General features: G+C 38.5%; 1 protein-coding gene across 2 annotated transcripts in view; it reads left to right on the top strand.

Moving 5' to 3' along the window:
- Positions 1-8,143, top strand: part of Micu3 (mitochondrial calcium uptake family member 3) — a 70,910-nt gene extending 62,767 nt beyond the window's left edge. Inside the window, exons 12-14 of one of the 2 annotated variants that reach the window (XM_057752297.1) lie at positions 1,800-1,957; positions 3,317-3,385; positions 5,602-8,143. In XM_057752297.1, coding sequence (XP_057608280.1) covers positions 1,800-1,957; positions 3,317-3,385 — 227 coding nt within the window. In that variant the 3' untranslated portion in view covers positions 5,602-8,143. The remainder of the gene's footprint in view (positions 1-1,799; positions 1,958-3,316; positions 3,386-5,601) is intronic. The other variant, XM_057752296.1, reaches the window with a different exon arrangement.
- The last annotated feature ends 9,309 nt before the right edge of the window (positions 8,144-17,452 follow it).

Raw genomic sequence — 17,452 nt, 5'->3', positions numbered from 1 at the left:
TTCTTACTGGGTTTATTTTTGGCCTTTAATTTTATATTATGAGGAAGAAGTAATAAAGTTTATTATAAAAGGTCTAAGAAGAAACCTTGAGGCTACTTGGTAACATCAGGGAACACATGGCAGACTGCACAAATTCTCACTGATCTTTGCCTAATCAGAAACCAAAAATACATGAGCAGAGCCACTTAGCCATTAAATTATTTTAACCGGTTTTTGAGACTGATATATAAAATTGATTATCTTTTTTTAATTTACAAAGGAATACTTCTGTCATATAACTTCAAATACTGATGTCTTCAGGACTCCCTCATTCTTTGCTCATGGGTTGACTAAAAGGACAAATCCTTTTACTAGGATCCTCTCCCTTATAACCATGTCCTCTTGCTGTGTGGTGTGGTTGTGTCTTTAAAGAAATTTTACCGGCCTCAACCAGAATCTAATATGTTAGATCTCAAATTATAGTTTTGAATTTTTTATTCTCAAATTCTAGGAAAAAGTCACACTACACTCTTCCCCATATGCTGTTGATAGTTACTTCTCTCAAAAGCATAGAAGGTGTAGGAGCATTGAACCGTGAGGGGCTGAATTCAGACCGTCAGCTTCAGAACCACTCAGCACCCACGTTACATCTGTTATACAGCCTCATTTTATTCATTGAATAAGACAAACCTGAACAATTTTTTATATTTAATTCTTTCTCTAACCTATATGCTTAGACGTTGGAAAGCATGTCTCCACAAATGATATATATTATCACAAATAATATACATGTCTCCACAAATGATACTTACATAAATATTTATATCACAAACAATAGAAATACATCATGTACTTAAAATGTAATATATCTTACTGGAATAATATATCCTTTAAAAAGAAATTAGTATCTGTTTATTTGGTTCAGAGCAGAAAGCTGCTTTCTTATTTTGTGGGACTATAAAACAGGAAGAATTTTATAGTGTCACTTCTTCGAATGTTCGGATTAATACCTTTCTCCTTTGCTGCTGTCAGCACACCAGTTCAGGCCATTGCTTCTTAAAGGGATTTGCAGATACCACCTAAGTGGCATTCCTTCCACGAGCTGTTCCTGAAACATGTGGAAGACTCCCTAAAACAAAATTCACCTTTCTTTGTTATAAGTGCTGTGGCAAACTGTTCAAGTTCCCCCAGTGCCTGCTGGAGAGTGTGCAGGTTCCTGACCTCCCTGCCACACTGCCCGTTGTCAACACTCTGGTCTCTTCTCCCTCACAGCACATGCTCCTTCAGATTCTCCCACATGTCATTTCTCTCGTGTCCACTGCTGAAACCATCTGTCCTGTGGGGCTTAGCTCCATACATCATCACAGCCTTTTGAAATCATTGCCTGTTCTTTTCTTCCCTCCTCCCTTGCCCACATTGTAGACAGAATTAATCACTCATCTCCAAATTCTCAGCACTTCCTGGAAAGTTTTGTGAGATCTTGTATAATAGTTATGTCTGAGAATCTTGTCTTGGATCTGAACTCTTTCTTGGGAATTTATCTTACTAATTGCTCAAGAGTCTCTTGCTGACAGTAGCTGTTGATTCAGCTTTCATTGATTGAGTGTATTATTAACCCAATAGAGCCTCTGCTTGCTCTTTTCACTAAAACCACAGTGTCTTCTTCTTCCCTAAGTGACAGTACAGTCGTGTGTGTTATTTCCCATCCTGGCTCATGTTTAGCAAAAAAAAAAAAAATTTACAGCCTTTGCAATAATTAGCATTATATACTAAAAAAGATACCTTTACCTGCCTTTTCATTTTTTGTGATATTTATCTAGATGAATTTAAACGTGCCGTCTACGTAGCTACTGGACTTAAACTTTCACCACATTTGGTAAATACCATCTTCAAAATTTTTGATGTTGACAAAGATGACCAATTAAGTTATAAAGAATTTATTGGAATTATGAAAGACAGACTCCATAGAGGATTCCGGGTAAGTCTGAAGATTTCAAGTCTATTAATAATCCTTTTTAAATCTAAGTTCAAAAAGAATTTATGTGAGAGTTTAAGGTTATAAACATGAAATGATTTTTTTTTGAAAACTAAGATTACCTTACCTACGTTCAAAAAAATGCAAAGTGATAAAAGATAATCTAAAAAAGTAAATATAAAAAATTTTCATTTTTTGTTTGTTTGTTTTTGTTTTTTGAAACAGGGTTTCTCTATGTTTTTAGAACCTGTATTGGAACTTGCTCTCTAGACCAGGCTAGCCTCGAACTCACAGAGATCCACCTGCCTCTGCCTCCCAAGTGCTGGGATTAAAGGCATGTACCACCAGTACCCATTTAATTCATTTTTATATTCAGTTAGGGGAATGTCTTTACTTCTGTTTTGGGGAAAGGGTATTGCCATTTGTTGTTGCTTTTAATGTAATCTTGTCATTGGCCTTCGGACTTGGTAGTAAACAAGGAAACATCACTATGCCTTGTTGCACATTAAATGTTTCCTTTAGAAAATTGAGGCTCTTAAGCCACTGCAGATACATTCCTATGTATAAAATTGCTTTTTAAAATCTCGGCTCTAGTGTGGTCTAATAAATGTTCATATTGCTAACGCACTTAATGGACATTCCCGAAGGAGCGGGGAGGAACATCCTTTTCAATTGACAGCTGCTGTAGTCAGTCTTCTTCCTGTGTCAAGGACAAGCATTTGAAGTAGAACATTGTAATTCAAAGATTTGTTTAATGACTTTCCCGAAGCCCAGGCTATCTTGGAAAAGATGCTGTTGTGCTTCAGTGCCACCTAGTGGTAGCTTGTTAACATTTCACGTGACTCTGCAGACACTTGTAAGAATGTACATAAAAATCCACTTATTTCTCCTCAAAAATAACAAGGTTTAATTTGGTATGAACTACACTGAAGCCTTGGCATGGTCTTCCCTCTAAGTTCCATGAGTCTCATCTCTGTTCACTATTCTATGTGTGCCTGAGTTCCCATAGTGCTTTACTGTTTGCTCACTTGTTGCATGACTACATTGTGGATTAATTATCTTAATCTAGTTGATATAATCTTGTGTTTCTTTGTAGTTTGAGGCATTTAAATCTATCTTAAAGCAGTTTTGAAATATACGTGATTATTAGCTGTGATCACCGTTCTATGCAATTGGTCTTGAAAATGCATTCCTCCTGTGTGACTGGAGTTTGTACCTGTGGTTCACTTCTTCCTGTGTCTGCAAACCCTCCCAGCCTCTGGAAACCAGCATCCTGCTCTGTGTCCATAGATTTAGATTCAACATAGGAATTAAATTATACTGGATCTCCCTCACATTCATTTGTAATCTTCTATTCCACAGGGCTATAAAACAGTTCAGAAATATCCAACCTTCAAATCCTGCCTGAAAAAAGAACTTCATAGCAGATAAGTATGTTAACTTATGTTTATTCTACTTTTCCCAGGAATAAAGAATAGATGTTTTATAACATCTAAGCAATAGCTGGAAAGGGATTAGGGCTAGAGCTCAGTGGTAGAGCACATGTTAAATTCCATGTTCCACAAGAGAAGAAAACAGCTGAAAGAAATATAATGATCACCTACAATTTGGTAGAGACAATGAGAGCGGCGTGGTTTAAAACTATTTTCAGGAGCTGAGGACATAGCTTAGTTAGTAGAATGCTCACCTGGCATGCATGAGGCTCTGGGTTTGATTTCCAGAACCATGTAAACCAAGTGTAGTGGTGCATACCCCTTTTCCCAACACTGGAGGTAGAAGCAGGAGAGTCATCCTCAGCTGCATATCTAGTTCCAAGCCAAGCTCGATGAAAAGAAGGAAAAAGGAAGGAAGAATGCTTTTATGTTAAGTTTGCAGTTCTGTACCTGTGCAGGTACAATATGATAAATCTAAGCTGTGCTGCGTAATAGAAGATGTTTAGCACCTGTGGAATTTGTGTTACTCTGTTTGGGGAGCATGGTTCTAAATTGTTGCCACAAAAATGGCAGCTTTACTTTTAAAGTCTGAGCTTAGGTACAGGTCACTGTACTAAGCATTGTCCTTCTTTCAGGTCTCACAAGTAGGGATGTTTCTTGTCATCTATCACATTGCTGAGAATCAAACCTCGGGCCTTGAGCATGCACGGCAGCTGATCTGCCGCTGGTTCACATCCCTAACTCTTGATTTTTGTGGTCTTAAAGTCATGATCCTCCTACTACTTTCAGAGCACATGGACTATAGGCCTTCACAACTGTACCCCTGAGTAGTTCAGGAAGTTTTTCCTAGTTTTGTTTGAAACAGAGAAATATCTCAAATTTATTCATCTCCTAAAGAAGGTTGTTTTGTTTTTAAAAACCAATAATAACTATATAATTTTAGTCAGTCATGTTAGGTTCCCACGATGGAGGTTTTGCTGCTCACTTAGAAATGAGTGTGTGTTATGTATATTTCTTACTATTTCCCTCAAGCTTGAAGCTCTTTATATATTTCCCAAAGTGGTTCCACATGGTACTGGTAAACAGTTTTCAAGAAGAAAAAAGGAAGTTGCTTTGTGTCTTTATATTTCATGTGACTATGACAAAATACTTCAATAAAAGCAGTTTAAGGCGAAAGGGCTTACTCTGGCTCTTATTCTGAGAGGACTCACTCCATCCTGGGAGAAAGCTGCTGGTCACACCTCATCCACCATCAGAGAGCAGACAGCAGTGGCTGTATACTGCAGCTTACTGCCCTGCCGTTTATACAGTTCAAAATCCCAGTCAGCACACTATGCGTCCACACAACTCCTCATAAGTCTCCCAAGAGATTCTGTCAAATCGTCAGCACTAACCAACCGTCAGTCTTTGTCAGCTGAGAAATGTCAGAGAAATGTCCACATTGCCATGATCCTTTATCAGCTTTCCCTGTGCCTCTGTTTGTTTTTGTCTTTCTACAAAGAAACTGCAGTGATGGGTGTTCTGCGAGGTAGTTTGGAGGCCTAACTGTATACTATCTAGTGTATGGAATCCAGTTTGGGAAGCAGTGCTTCAAGAGACAAACAGGGTTATTTATCTGTTAAGGTAGCTGTCGTGATTTAGCTGCCCAGGGTCTTCCATACTTCTATTTTAAGGAACTGTGCATTGCCTTCCGAAACAAGAACAGCATTTAGTGCCGTTGCGATTATACATCCCTGTATGTAGTGTCCCATCCTACTTGTGATAGCATCCCACAGATCCTACTGATAACGTGTTAGTGCACAGAACCATAGTGCAAACTGGTTACCCAGATCCTGTTCCTTTCTGAAACCGGGTACTAAAAAAGCTTCTTAACAAAACATGAACTTGTCTTAGTGGATAAGTGCACTTGGCCCGAAGCCAGCCAACTTGACCCCACTTGATGGCAGGTAATAATAGACTCCCATGTGCACACCATGGCACATTCGCATGCTGTCTTCATGCACACAGATTAGTAAACAAATAAATACAATTTTAAAAAGCTTTTTAAATGTTTAAAGTGTTTTTAAACACTTGATTCTTATATTTCATATGGACAGTTTTTAATTAGTTTTAATGTCTGCTTCATATAATTTTTGTAAAAAATTTTATTATTGTTATTGCCTTGAATTACGTAAATATTACTTTGGCATTTTATTTTGTTTTCTTTTTAACTAGATCCTCTTAAAACAAAGTTTGAAGGATTATGATTTATGTGCAAAGCAAGAAGCAAGTTTCTGAGCATGGATCCAAGTGTGAAGTCAGAGCATGCAGAAAATAAAGGGAAAGGTGAAATATTATGAAATTATATTTTTTCCTGGAACTGAGTTTGTCAACATAAAGCAGAGGAAGATTGAACCTTCTAGTTGCAAACAGTAGGCCTGGGTTTGACCCCTAGTACTACCAAGAGAAAACTTCCTGCAGATGCTAAACGTGATCAGTTGACCATACACCTCGATTGACCGAAGTCTGAACTTTTTCATTCCCTTCACAGTTGTTTAGATTGTTTATTTATTAGAAATGCCCTTTATTTCAAAATAATTTATGAATGATAGACTATAGATGGCTTAAAAACGGAAACACATTTTCTTCTGGTTTGAGCTGTGAACCTGTTATCAGACGAGGAATATTGCTTCTGATTTGTCTTAGGGCCCTTAGACATGTTCATAAGTACCTGTTATTTACCTTGTATTTAATCACACTGAAGTAATTTCAGAAAACAAGTGAAAATTTACTGAATATGATGGTTTACATTGTACTTTCAACTTTTAAAAGTACTTATGTAGTATACATTGTTGGATTTGTGTAAATTTTTGTTTATTTTTGCTGTTCTTTGTGTGTTTTGTTTTGTTTTTGTATGAAGGTCAACAGGATTTCAAGTATTTTATTTAAAAAGCAATTTAGCTTTTTTTTTTTTAAAGAAAGCCTAGTGACCACATGCTGATGTGAGAGGTCAGCACGGTGGTAGTGGTAATTACCACAGGGGAAACGTGCTCCTTATTGTAATATATTGAATATTGTAATGTATGTCTATAGCATCAAAGCTAATATAAATGGTTTAGAAGATTGATGTATATTTACTAGGTAGAAGATAATCTTTTGTTTCTTGCAAAAGGACCAGATGCAAAACTGATCCAAACAGCCATTAGTGATGAATTCTATAATTCATTACGTCAGAACAATATGTCTTAAAAGGAAAAATAGAACTTTCTATTGAAAAACCCCACTTAAGAGACTGACCAGGAGGGTTACAGCTTAAGGCTTGCCTGGGCTGTAATACAAGCTTGAGGCCCTTGGGCTGCTTAGAAGAACCCTACCAAAATAAAGATGCTGGGGAAATAAGTAGCTCAGTAGCAGAGTGCTTGCCTGCCATGTGTGAGGCCTTGGGCTTAAGTCCCAACACTGCAAGTAAAAAAGGAAGAAGAAAAAGAATGAAAAAGAGGGAAATAGGAAAATGAAATCCTAGATTTTCACATTGAAAAAGAATTGTAGAATACTTAATATAACTTTGGCTACCTGATAAAATTGGTTTATACAAGGGTATTATAAAATAAAGCAACAAGTTTAAGTTAATATATTTATATATTGCATGTATTATGTGTTATTAATCTAATATCTAAAATATTAATAGATTCATTCATCTTCTTCCATAAGACATATTTAGTATAAATTGCATACACTCCAACCATTTCTTTGCTTTTGCATATGAAAATAGGAAACACTGGCTTTATTTTTCTAAGTTATTGAATGTGAAATTGATCTACATCAGTTTATTTATTAAAAAGTAATGTTATTTTGGTGTTATTAGTATTGATTTTGTGTTTTTTAGACTTTTCCACATTCTTAGTCTGGTATTATTTATTGCACCAATATAGAAATATAAATGGGCATATATAGTATAGTATACTTATTTAATTACACCTGCTTTGAAATTTTAGTCATTCGATGTCTAAACAGAGATGCCTACCTACTCATATTATCATGCCTCACACCTGGAATGTTCTTGGTAATACACGAATGTAAAATAATTGAAAACATACAAATTAATCTTTGATTATAAGTTATATTATTATACATAAATAGAAACCCTGTTACTATGGCTTAAAAATTAAATAACCTATTTAAAAATCCTTTATAAGTCTTGTCATTGTTCCAAGGAAATAACACCCATAATATAAACACAGTCACTATTCTTTATTGCTTTATTGTAAATTGATCTATTTATAATGTGTCAGGATAATATAAAAATGAAAATAAATAAAATATTCTGATTAATATAAGAGAACAGTGAATTACAATTATTCCCTATGTGTCACTTTTAAACATTTTTGTTTATAAAATGGAGATAGAAATATCTCCCTGGGATGTTGGTTTCATCAATTGAAATATATTGAATGTTTTGCAAATAATGTACTAAATGCACATACATTAGCTTCAAAATTTCCCTCTCCAAATTATAAAAATTTCACAAACATTAAACTCTACATAAAATTTTAGTGTTATGCTAAGAAAGTATACATGATAAATGATACTAGGTACTTCTCAGAATAGTTTATAATAAATTGTTCTGGCTTAAAGTCTGAGTTTTACTATAAATCTTAATTGTAAAGCTACATGTCTTACATTGTTATATTATCTTAAAATAAATGTACCTCCTTTGAACCAAAAAACATTGTAGTTTGCTGTTGTGTATACCAGTGAGCTAATTTCTTCCTGAAAACATCACTTCCTAACTTGGGGAAATTTTATGGGTTACCACTGTTCTTAAGCCCATTCCTATAGCATTACATGCTGTCAAACTGAACTCATAACACCTCTGTTCATAAGTAAACTGCAGAGTCTTGAGCCTTCTCAGAGTATTTCAGAGAAAACTATGATTGTTAGCACTAGAAAAATGTTCATAAAGTTTACATGGGACTTAACAAAGTGTCTATCTTGTTTCAAAGAATTAATCATTTAAATGGCTTAAGATAAAGCCAAAATTACATTAGTCCATGTTGCTAGTATTACTATTTTACAGGAGTTATCTTATTAAGAGTACACCTAGAAATTACATTTTAAAAGTTGATTAGTTATCTTCCTTTCCTGTTTTGCTTTGGTTTGGTTTCAGTTTAATTGAACAGTCTCACTTTGTCCCCAAGGATGGTGTCTTTGTTAGGGTTTCTATTGCTGTAAAGAGACACCATGACCATACCAACTCATATGAAGGAAAATTATTTAATTGGGGTGGCTTACATATCCAGAGGTTTAGTCCACTGTCATCAGTACGTAGTGGCATGCGGGCAGATATGATGCTGGCAAAGTAGCAGAGTGTTCTACACCTTGACTTGAAGACAACGGGAAGTGATCTGTCTCACTGGGCATGGCTTGAGCATATATGAGCCCTCATCACCCATCTCCATAATGACACACTTTCTCCAGCAAGACCACATATACTCCACCAAGGCCACACTTCCTAATAGTGCCACTCCCTTTGACATAGTGCTGGCTGCAACTTGATCAAAAGGCAATAAGAAGTGATCTGTCTCACTGGGCAGGGCCTGAGCATATTATGAGACCTAAAAGCCCGCCTCCACAGTGACACACGTCCTCCAATAAGACCACACCTACTCCAACAAGGCCACACCTCCTAGTAGTGTCTCTTCACTTTGGGGACCATTTTCTTTCAGATCACCACAGCTGGATTCAAATTCCCTGACTCAAGCAGTTCTCTGACCTCAGCCTCCTGAGTTCTTGACATTAGGTGTGTGTCGCCACACCTGATCCCACTTCTGCTATCAGTAAGTAAACAGTTTTTTGGAGTGCAGTGCTTGTGTTCCCAAAGAATGTAAAGCTATGAATTGTGTACTATTCAGTAGATAAAATAAAAATCATAAGTAATAAAAGTATTTTTTCTTTTATGGACAGCAGTTTTACTTTCTTAGTAGCTTATAAAATAATGGCTTATTCTCCCATGTTATATTCTGTGAAATATCATCTTTGTAATCAATTGTCTTTATATTATAATAAATATTTTGACATCTTAAAATAAGAACATACCTATAATTGTAACATTATGTATGTAAATATGCAATGCATGTAGGACATAAAAAAGCTTACTATGAAATTCGTCTTGCAAGGAAAATTTTGTCCACTTTGTGAAAGACAAGAGGGACACATACTAATGAGAAATGGGGTACCTGGAAAAGGGACCTGAATAGGAAAAGATTTTTTAAAAAAAATTGGGACTAAAAGGAAAAGTAATTTTAAGCACATGCACATAAAGGTAAAATATGATATGTATTTTCGCGTGAGCTTCAGATGGCAAAGATGGTTTTGAAGAATGTGGTGCTCATGAGTATGTGGGGCAGTTTGGTGCCCTTTTCCAGTGCTGCTGAAGTTTTCTAAAGGAAGCAAAATTGTACCCCAAACTTTACCTCTGGACCACAGTGTCCCAGTGAATACACTTAAGTTTATAATTTTCTGTGTCTGCAAGTCTGTGGTCCCATTGACATGCATATCACAGAACAATAGGAAGTTCATTTATGGCGTTGACATGACACGATCTGCAAGATGCGTGCTATGCTTCTGTTGTGTTGAGCACACATTCTCATGACACAGCCGTGTGTTGCAGTGGTATTCATATGTCAGCCTGTGGGTCACTACCCTTGGGGGTTGAATGACCCTTTCACAGCGGTCACCCACGACCATCTGAAAACACAGATATTTACATTACGATTCCTGATAGCAGCAAAGTTGCAGTTATGAAGTAGCAATGAAAATAATTTTATGGTCAGGGGTCACCACAACATGAAGAACTGTATTAAGAGGTCACAGCGTTAGGAAGGTTGAGAACCGCTGGATTATATATATATTTTTTTAAAGCCAAAGAGCTATAAACTCTCATTCTTAGTCAAAATTAGTAACTATCTCCATTTCAGTTTACTAAAAATTTTATGTCCCTTATTTCCCTGTGACTAAGTCATTCAAGATTGAGTTCTAAAGCTGTGTGTACTGCTAATGAATTTGAGCACTTCTGGCAACGTGTAAGCCTTTATTATTCTGGAAATCCCCTCAGACAGGTTCCATCTCACTGGCCCACCTGGAGGGTGACCCACTCACCTGGTGCCAGAGCTGTTGCTCTGGGACCTCATCTCCAGGCCATGCTCTGCTTGCAGTCCCTGAGGAAAGTCGCATAGTAAGGAAATTTTTGTAGTTGCATGCCTTGAAAACACCTTTATTCCAGCTTCAAGTGTGGGCATCGTCTATCCAGAGATACCAGTCTAGAATGGCGTACCTCATCTCTCCCTCCGAATTGTAAAAGTATTGCCCCATTGGGTTCCAGCTTTCAGTGTTATTCTCAAGATGCCTGTCCTGTTTTCCTTCCCCCTTGGAAACTACAATCTTTGCTAATCCCGCTTCGTGTAGGCTCTCCTTGCTTTATCTGCTATCGGTGCTGGGCACAGCAGTGTTTCAGCTGTGAACTCACAGCACCAGCTTTGAACTGGATTTTCTGAAGTATTTTGAGAATGTCCTCTTCTCTCATCTTCTCTGCCTGTTTTTTCCTGAAATACCTGTTATTCAGACACCACACCTTCTGTCCTCACTCTGTCATCTTCTCCTCCCTACTAGCTGTCTGTCTCCTTGTGGTATCTTGTTGTCTTTATCCATTCTTTAATTCTACCATTTAAGTTCTATTTTTTGTCTTCTGTCTATGTTTCATATAGTACATTACTTATTTCTAATTGTCTAATTTTAATTTCTTTGACTTTTTCTCCTACTTTTGTTGCCTCTTTTTTGTGCATTTGTGTGTTAGGCCTCTCATATTACAGGTTTTTGATCTGTATCTAATAGATCTTTGCTGTATGCTTTTATTTTACAACACATTGGAATCTATGTGTGAATAGGATGAGGTTTAACGGATGGGTTTGCCTTTCTGTTCTTCTGGCCAGCCTGGGTGCCTATGATGCCCTTTATCATCAACACTGACAGGTCTTTTCTCTGGCTAGGAGTCTGCCAGCTATTTCAAAGCTTCACTTTGATTTTGTTAGAACTGAATACAAAAAAATAAAAAGAGAGAGAGAGATCTCGAACCCTGCTTTATTCCTCGGAGCTTTCCCATCTGTGTACATAATCCTTTGGAGGCTCTGAGGGGCTTTCTTCTGCTGTATGTTAGGGAGGAGAAGGAAGGAAAAGGCAGGGAGGACCCTGAAATCTAAATGGTTCCTAAACAGCATTTCGGCCAACCATGTATTATAATGCAAGCTTTGGTGATACCAAGATTCTTCACTTCAAGCTTCGGGGAACGGAACTGTGGGAATCTGCTCTCTCAGAGTTTGCTGCTATTATAATAGTGGCATTCTTTTTTATCTAATAGTCACTGTCCGTTCCTGAAATTAAAATTTAAAAAAAAAATCCTTTCCCTGTATTACCATTTCTAGTTTTCTTGTCCATGACAAGAAAACATTACTTTTAAAAAATCAGTTTTTATTCTTTTATTTTAGTATCATTTCAAGGAATGGCAGAAATGTGTGTCCAAAATGACATAGACAATTTAAACTCCATGTTCTGAATATATCTGGAAATATACATAAGAAACTTAAAATTGGTTGTCTTTGAAGATTTGAATTTTTGTTTTGTTTTTATAATTATTGAGCTACTGCTGAACTATTTTTGAATTTTCTTTTTTTTTTGTTGTTGTTGTTGTTGTTTTTCAAAACAGGGTTTCTCTGTAGCTTTGGAGCCTGTCCTGGAACTAGCTCTGTAGACCAGGCTGGTCTCGAGCTCACAGAGATCCGCCTGCCTCTGCCTCCTGAGTGCTGGGATTAAAGGCCTGTGCCACCACCCAGCTTCTATTTTTTAATATTTTTAACATGACTACATTTACTTTTTAAAGATTTATTATTTTTTATTGGGTATGTTTGATTGTTTACCTATATGTATGTATGTCACCACATGTGTGTCTGGTGCCCTGGAAGTCCAAGAACTGGTCAGGTTCCATGAACTGGAGGTCCACTTAGTTGTGCGTCTCCACGTGGATGTTGAGAGCCAAACCCGGGTCCTCTGCAAGAGCACCAACGGCTCGGAAACACTGAGCTCTACCGCTCCAGCCCCGTGTTTACTTCACGGGGAGTGAAGGTTTATTTTATGTGTGAGTATGCCTGAATGTGTGGGAGTACCCACAGGTTCCAGGAAAGGGTAGCCGATCCCCTAAAGCTGGAGCTACGGGTAGTTGTGAGCCATCCTACATGACCCTCGGCCCTCTGGGAGAGAGTCCATGAGCTCGCTCACATGGATACATCGAGACAAACATCGTCTTCAAAGCGTAGCATCTCAACTTGATGAATAGTTTTAATCACAGTTATCACAAGACACTAAACTTACCAGTGACTGTACTTCAGGATGGCACTTCTCTAAGACTGTCGCCAGACGGGCAGCCTGAAGCCGGCACGTAGAGGAAGCGGGTGGCTTAAAGGTAAACAGATTAATAGGAGAGCAGGTCTTAGAGCAGGTAAGATGAGAGTTGGGGTAGAGTGGGAGACAATGAAACTAGCCACTCGGTGCTGTATATCACTCTAGGTGTACTATGCCAGGTAAAAGTTCAAGCTGAAAACCGAAAAATAAATGCCATGAAATCTATACTTTTTTATGTCATTGCTCTTTGGTGCTGAGAAGTTCTCAAGAAAGCAGGTATCTTATGTACCGTTTGTGCCGTAATATTTAATTACAGCGAGTGTACAGAAGATTAGCTGTCTCAAAGATCCTTTTGAAATCAGATTGCACATCAAAACTGCATTGTGCCTGCTAAGCAAGTAAAATTAAGAAAGAGGAGAAGGTGATGTCAGGACTTATTGCAAAAGGAACAAATGAAAGAATAGGACTTGCTGGTTGTTCAGCCCATTAAAGCATAGCCAAGTGTCAGCCCCCATTTGTCACGCGTGTGTTTCTAAAATTTACAGCAGCTCAGTCCACGCAACGTGTTCAGCTTGTATTTGGACTGAAAAATAAGCTAGGAAACAAATGCTAAATAGGTTATGCTAACAACTCAGTTTCCGCTTCTGATACTCACTCTGCCAAGCAGAAAATGAACACATGTGGTTTTGCTCCCAGATACATGCAGTTCCAGAAGCGAAGCTGAGTTCCTCTCCATAGTATTTGGACTCCAAATGCATCATATGTTCTAATAGTTATAGTACACAGGGATATTTTCTCCATAAAAAAAGAAAAATTTTAAAAGTCTTGAGAGGTGAGCTTCAGGAAGTCACTGGTGGGAACCGGATAGCTCAAAACTCAACTTGCTCTGAGCAAGCAGGAACCAGAATGTACAGAAGAGGGGCCTCAGCCCAAGCAATGCCATTCAGTGGCAGTTGGAACTTGAAAAGTAGTGAGCCTGCCATCTGGGGAGGGGGGACAGTTTGCTTAAACCCACAGTTTTCTACTAATTGTATGGCTATAATGTGCTTGAAATAGCAAGAGATTTTTTCGTTGAGTTAGAAACCTTAAGGGATCCTGAGATAAGTATGAACAAGCATGTGTGTGTCTCATGCACAAACACAAGTGACTGAGCAAAAAAAAAAGAATCTTAGGAGTTTCTTATAGATTACAGATGCAATATATGCATGTACGTATGTTTGTGCATGTACGTGTGTGTGGGGGGGGCATGCTTGCCCATGTGTGATTGTTGTAGAGGCCATAGGTCAAAGTCAGATGTCTTCCTCCATCACCCCGTATGTACCCTGCACAGTGTGTCGCATTCCACACGACAGTAAATGTTCCTTTATTTCCTACAACAGAATGCTCACTGCCTTCTCAAAATGAGACACAAGGCCCAATAAAATGCATCACAATCTCTATATTAATTGTCCCTCAAAATCCATCATATTTTCAATAATTTTGGTCTGGGGAAGCTGGTGTCTTCTCTGTAGGCTTGCAGAGCTCACAAAACCTGATGGTTCAACCAAAGGCAGTCTTTTGGGGAGGATTCCCTCCCACTCAGAGACCAGCCTTTATGTTCTTTTCCAGAGTTCAAATGACTGGATGTGGCTAACCCATTCAGCAACTAATGCTTTACCCAGACCACTGATTTTAATGCGAATCTCATTGAAAAATACCCTCACAGAAACATCCAGAATAATGCTTAAGCAAACATCTGGCCACCAAATGTCATAAAGTGACACAACATTAAGTATCAGAATACCTTTATAATTGTATCCCATCATCTCAATTATTTATTCTGCTCTCATAGCACGGTTTGTGACTGTCACCACCCAAGACAGACTGCCTTCTCATAGAATCTGTAGTAGATCATAGATACTTACTAGGAAAGGGAATTTTGTTATTGACTTTTCAGCCTGACTGTTGCTGGTAGGTGGCAGAGAAATTTATATGCTCAGACATTCAACCAAACTCATGGTCATTCTGAATTTTTTTTTTTTTGGCTGATCCCCCCTCAGTTTTGTGACACTATAAGCAAATGATCTCTGTGAATGACATATCAGTTCCTTCACACTGCGCCTGCACAGGTTGGCTTCATGCAGTGTGACTCATGCTGTTGTACAAAGCTGCATCAAAAGACCAATAACACATGTCACTTTTATTTTCTGTGGCCACCCTCCTGGAATTCTTAATTATGGGTGTGTATGTATAACTGCATGTGGGTACATACATGTGGTTTGTAGGTATCTGTGGAAGCCAGGGGGCATCCGATCCTTTAGAGGTCCTTTGGAAGAGCAACAGGTGCTGAGTCATTGCTCCTGCCCTCCAAAATGCTTATTAAGTTGATTCTGGGTTTTGTCTGATTCTGTGTTGTCTTTGTCCGTGGGAGAAAAGAGCTCATGAAGTGGCTAACAGCCCCTTCTCCCTGCCCTTCTCACTTCCTCTGCTTCTGTATAAAATTGGTCCTTTGCCATCCTCTGCCTTGCCTGACCTGACCCTACCCTTTCCAGGCAATTTATGCCACCCTAAAGCCCCTAGCAGTGCCCTAGTACAGGAGCAGGTTGGGAAGAAATTGGGCATCTAGACTAAGCAAAGTCTTGAAATGGAGCCTGTTGAGGTCATCATGCCCTTCATTGCCGGCGCCATGTTGTATTAGCTGGTACCCAGAAAAAGACCAAACTGGTAAAGGTGAACCGTCTTCATCCCTAATCAATGTAGTTGGAACCTTGTAGCATGAAGCTTGCGGTACCCTCGAAGGTTGGGAAAATAAAGAAGATAAGGTTTGGGATCACAAGAACTTGAACAAGCTTTGTCTTTTGCCAAGCAAGCATGTTAAGAAATAGAGTATTTTATCTAGAATTTGTAAGGAGAGAACAGGACAGAATCAGTGGAAAGCTGATGAGGCAATGTTGTCAAAGAGAGCATAGGGCACCTCTGACACAGTTGCCCTGATAACCATAGCCCAGGGGTAAGAGTCGCGTTCCCAGAAACCACAAACTTAAGTCCTTTGAGGGCTTGGCCGCAGCCCCAGACTGGACCTTGCCAAGTCTGCCCCAGGGCAAAAACACAGAATTAATATTCCCTTTGTCCTTTCACTGGGGACTCTGAGAAAGCCTCGGCTTGGCCTGGCTCCCAAAAGGCACCAGAGGAAAACTGAAGGCAGCCTGTCCTAAGAAGAGGTACGAACAAGCTATGTCACGGGATAGGGTCCCAGCACATACATTCTATGTCATGGGATAGGGTCCCAGCACCTGTGATGACGTTTGCCTTGACAGTATCCTGTGTCAAGGGACTGTTTCCTCAGATAGTCACACACTGGTTAAACCCTCTCCTCTCAGCCTTCATGGGCCTGGCACATGTATGTGTTCTGAGCAATTGGATGCAATATCTGACACTGTGTCATGAGATATGAGTTATGTGATTTCAGTGAATCTACACAGCAGTTAAATATTCTGAAATGTTTCTAAAGTGACATTTTACAATATAATCAGTAAAAGTCATACTAATTATTTAACCTTTTTAAAAAATGAGGGTCTTTCTAGATAGCAATGAGTGACTGAGAACTTAGCATATAGATCAGGCTAGACTTCAACTTGTAACAATCCTCCTGCCTCAGGCTCCCAAGTATACTACCATGCCTGGCTACAATTACTTTACATTTTACAAATTTTATTGACATAGACTTTTAAATAGTGAGTCAAGAACATTAAACGTTGAGAGAAACATAGAAGGGAAAGTTTTATATAGTAATTTCATAACCACACTTTTTCCTTTCTTTTGTTTATTTTTTAATTGGTTCTACATTTTCATTTTGCTCTGTTCTCTCAAATTCATCTGCTTCTTTCCTGAGGTAAAGAATTTTAATGGTCTTTGTCTTCTGTGAAAAAAGAGGCTTCCTTGATTATGGGTGAGAGCTACACTTACCTGTTAGAGGAAAAAAATATTTGGGATTCACTTAAAAAATAAACTGGTTTAGGCCCACTGGCAGTGGTATGTTGTAGGAATTCATTCATCAAATAGCCTTTTAGATACCAGTCCATTAGGGCGTGGTCTGAGGAACTATAGGTACAGACAGGACGTCCCTCTTTTTCCTTTCACTTGGTTAGTGGTCAAAGTTTGCTTTGCAACCCCAGCACCCAGAGAGCAAAGGAACCCAGCGGCTGCTAGTGTGAGCGACCCCCAATAAACATTTGTTATTCTTTACTGCGGACTCTTATGGACTTCCTTTAAGTATGCAACAGTGATAGGCTCTTCTCTAGGCTCCGTGACCTCACCAAGTCATGGATGGTTGGCAAGGCTTACAGGGCCAGGCATAAATTCCCTTACTGAGAGGGTCTTATGTCCACTTAGATAACTGCTGGGTACCCCTAAAATATAAGTGCCATTATTATACCTTGGAGATGTCTTGTCGGGCTAGTATTGAAGTTCATGGGCTTTACAGTTAGGCAATACTATTGGTTGCTTTTCTCCCTTGGCAGCTTGCACAGCAGCCTCAGATACTAAGAAAACACTCCTCAGTGATGCTTTCGGATCAGTTCCAGCTTGATTCCGCAAAGTCCTACATCCAAAGTGTGTGATGTCTTCAACCACAGAGTCTTACCTTCACCTTCTGAGA

The sequence above is a fragment of the Chionomys nivalis genome, chromosome 20 (assembly GCF_950005125.1).
Source record: "Chionomys nivalis chromosome 20, mChiNiv1.1, whole genome shotgun sequence".
NCBI lineage: Eukaryota > Metazoa > Chordata > Mammalia > Rodentia > Cricetidae > Chionomys > Chionomys nivalis.
The sequence above is the reverse complement of the archived record's forward strand: the minus strand, read 5'-3'. Positions and strand labels throughout refer to the sequence as shown.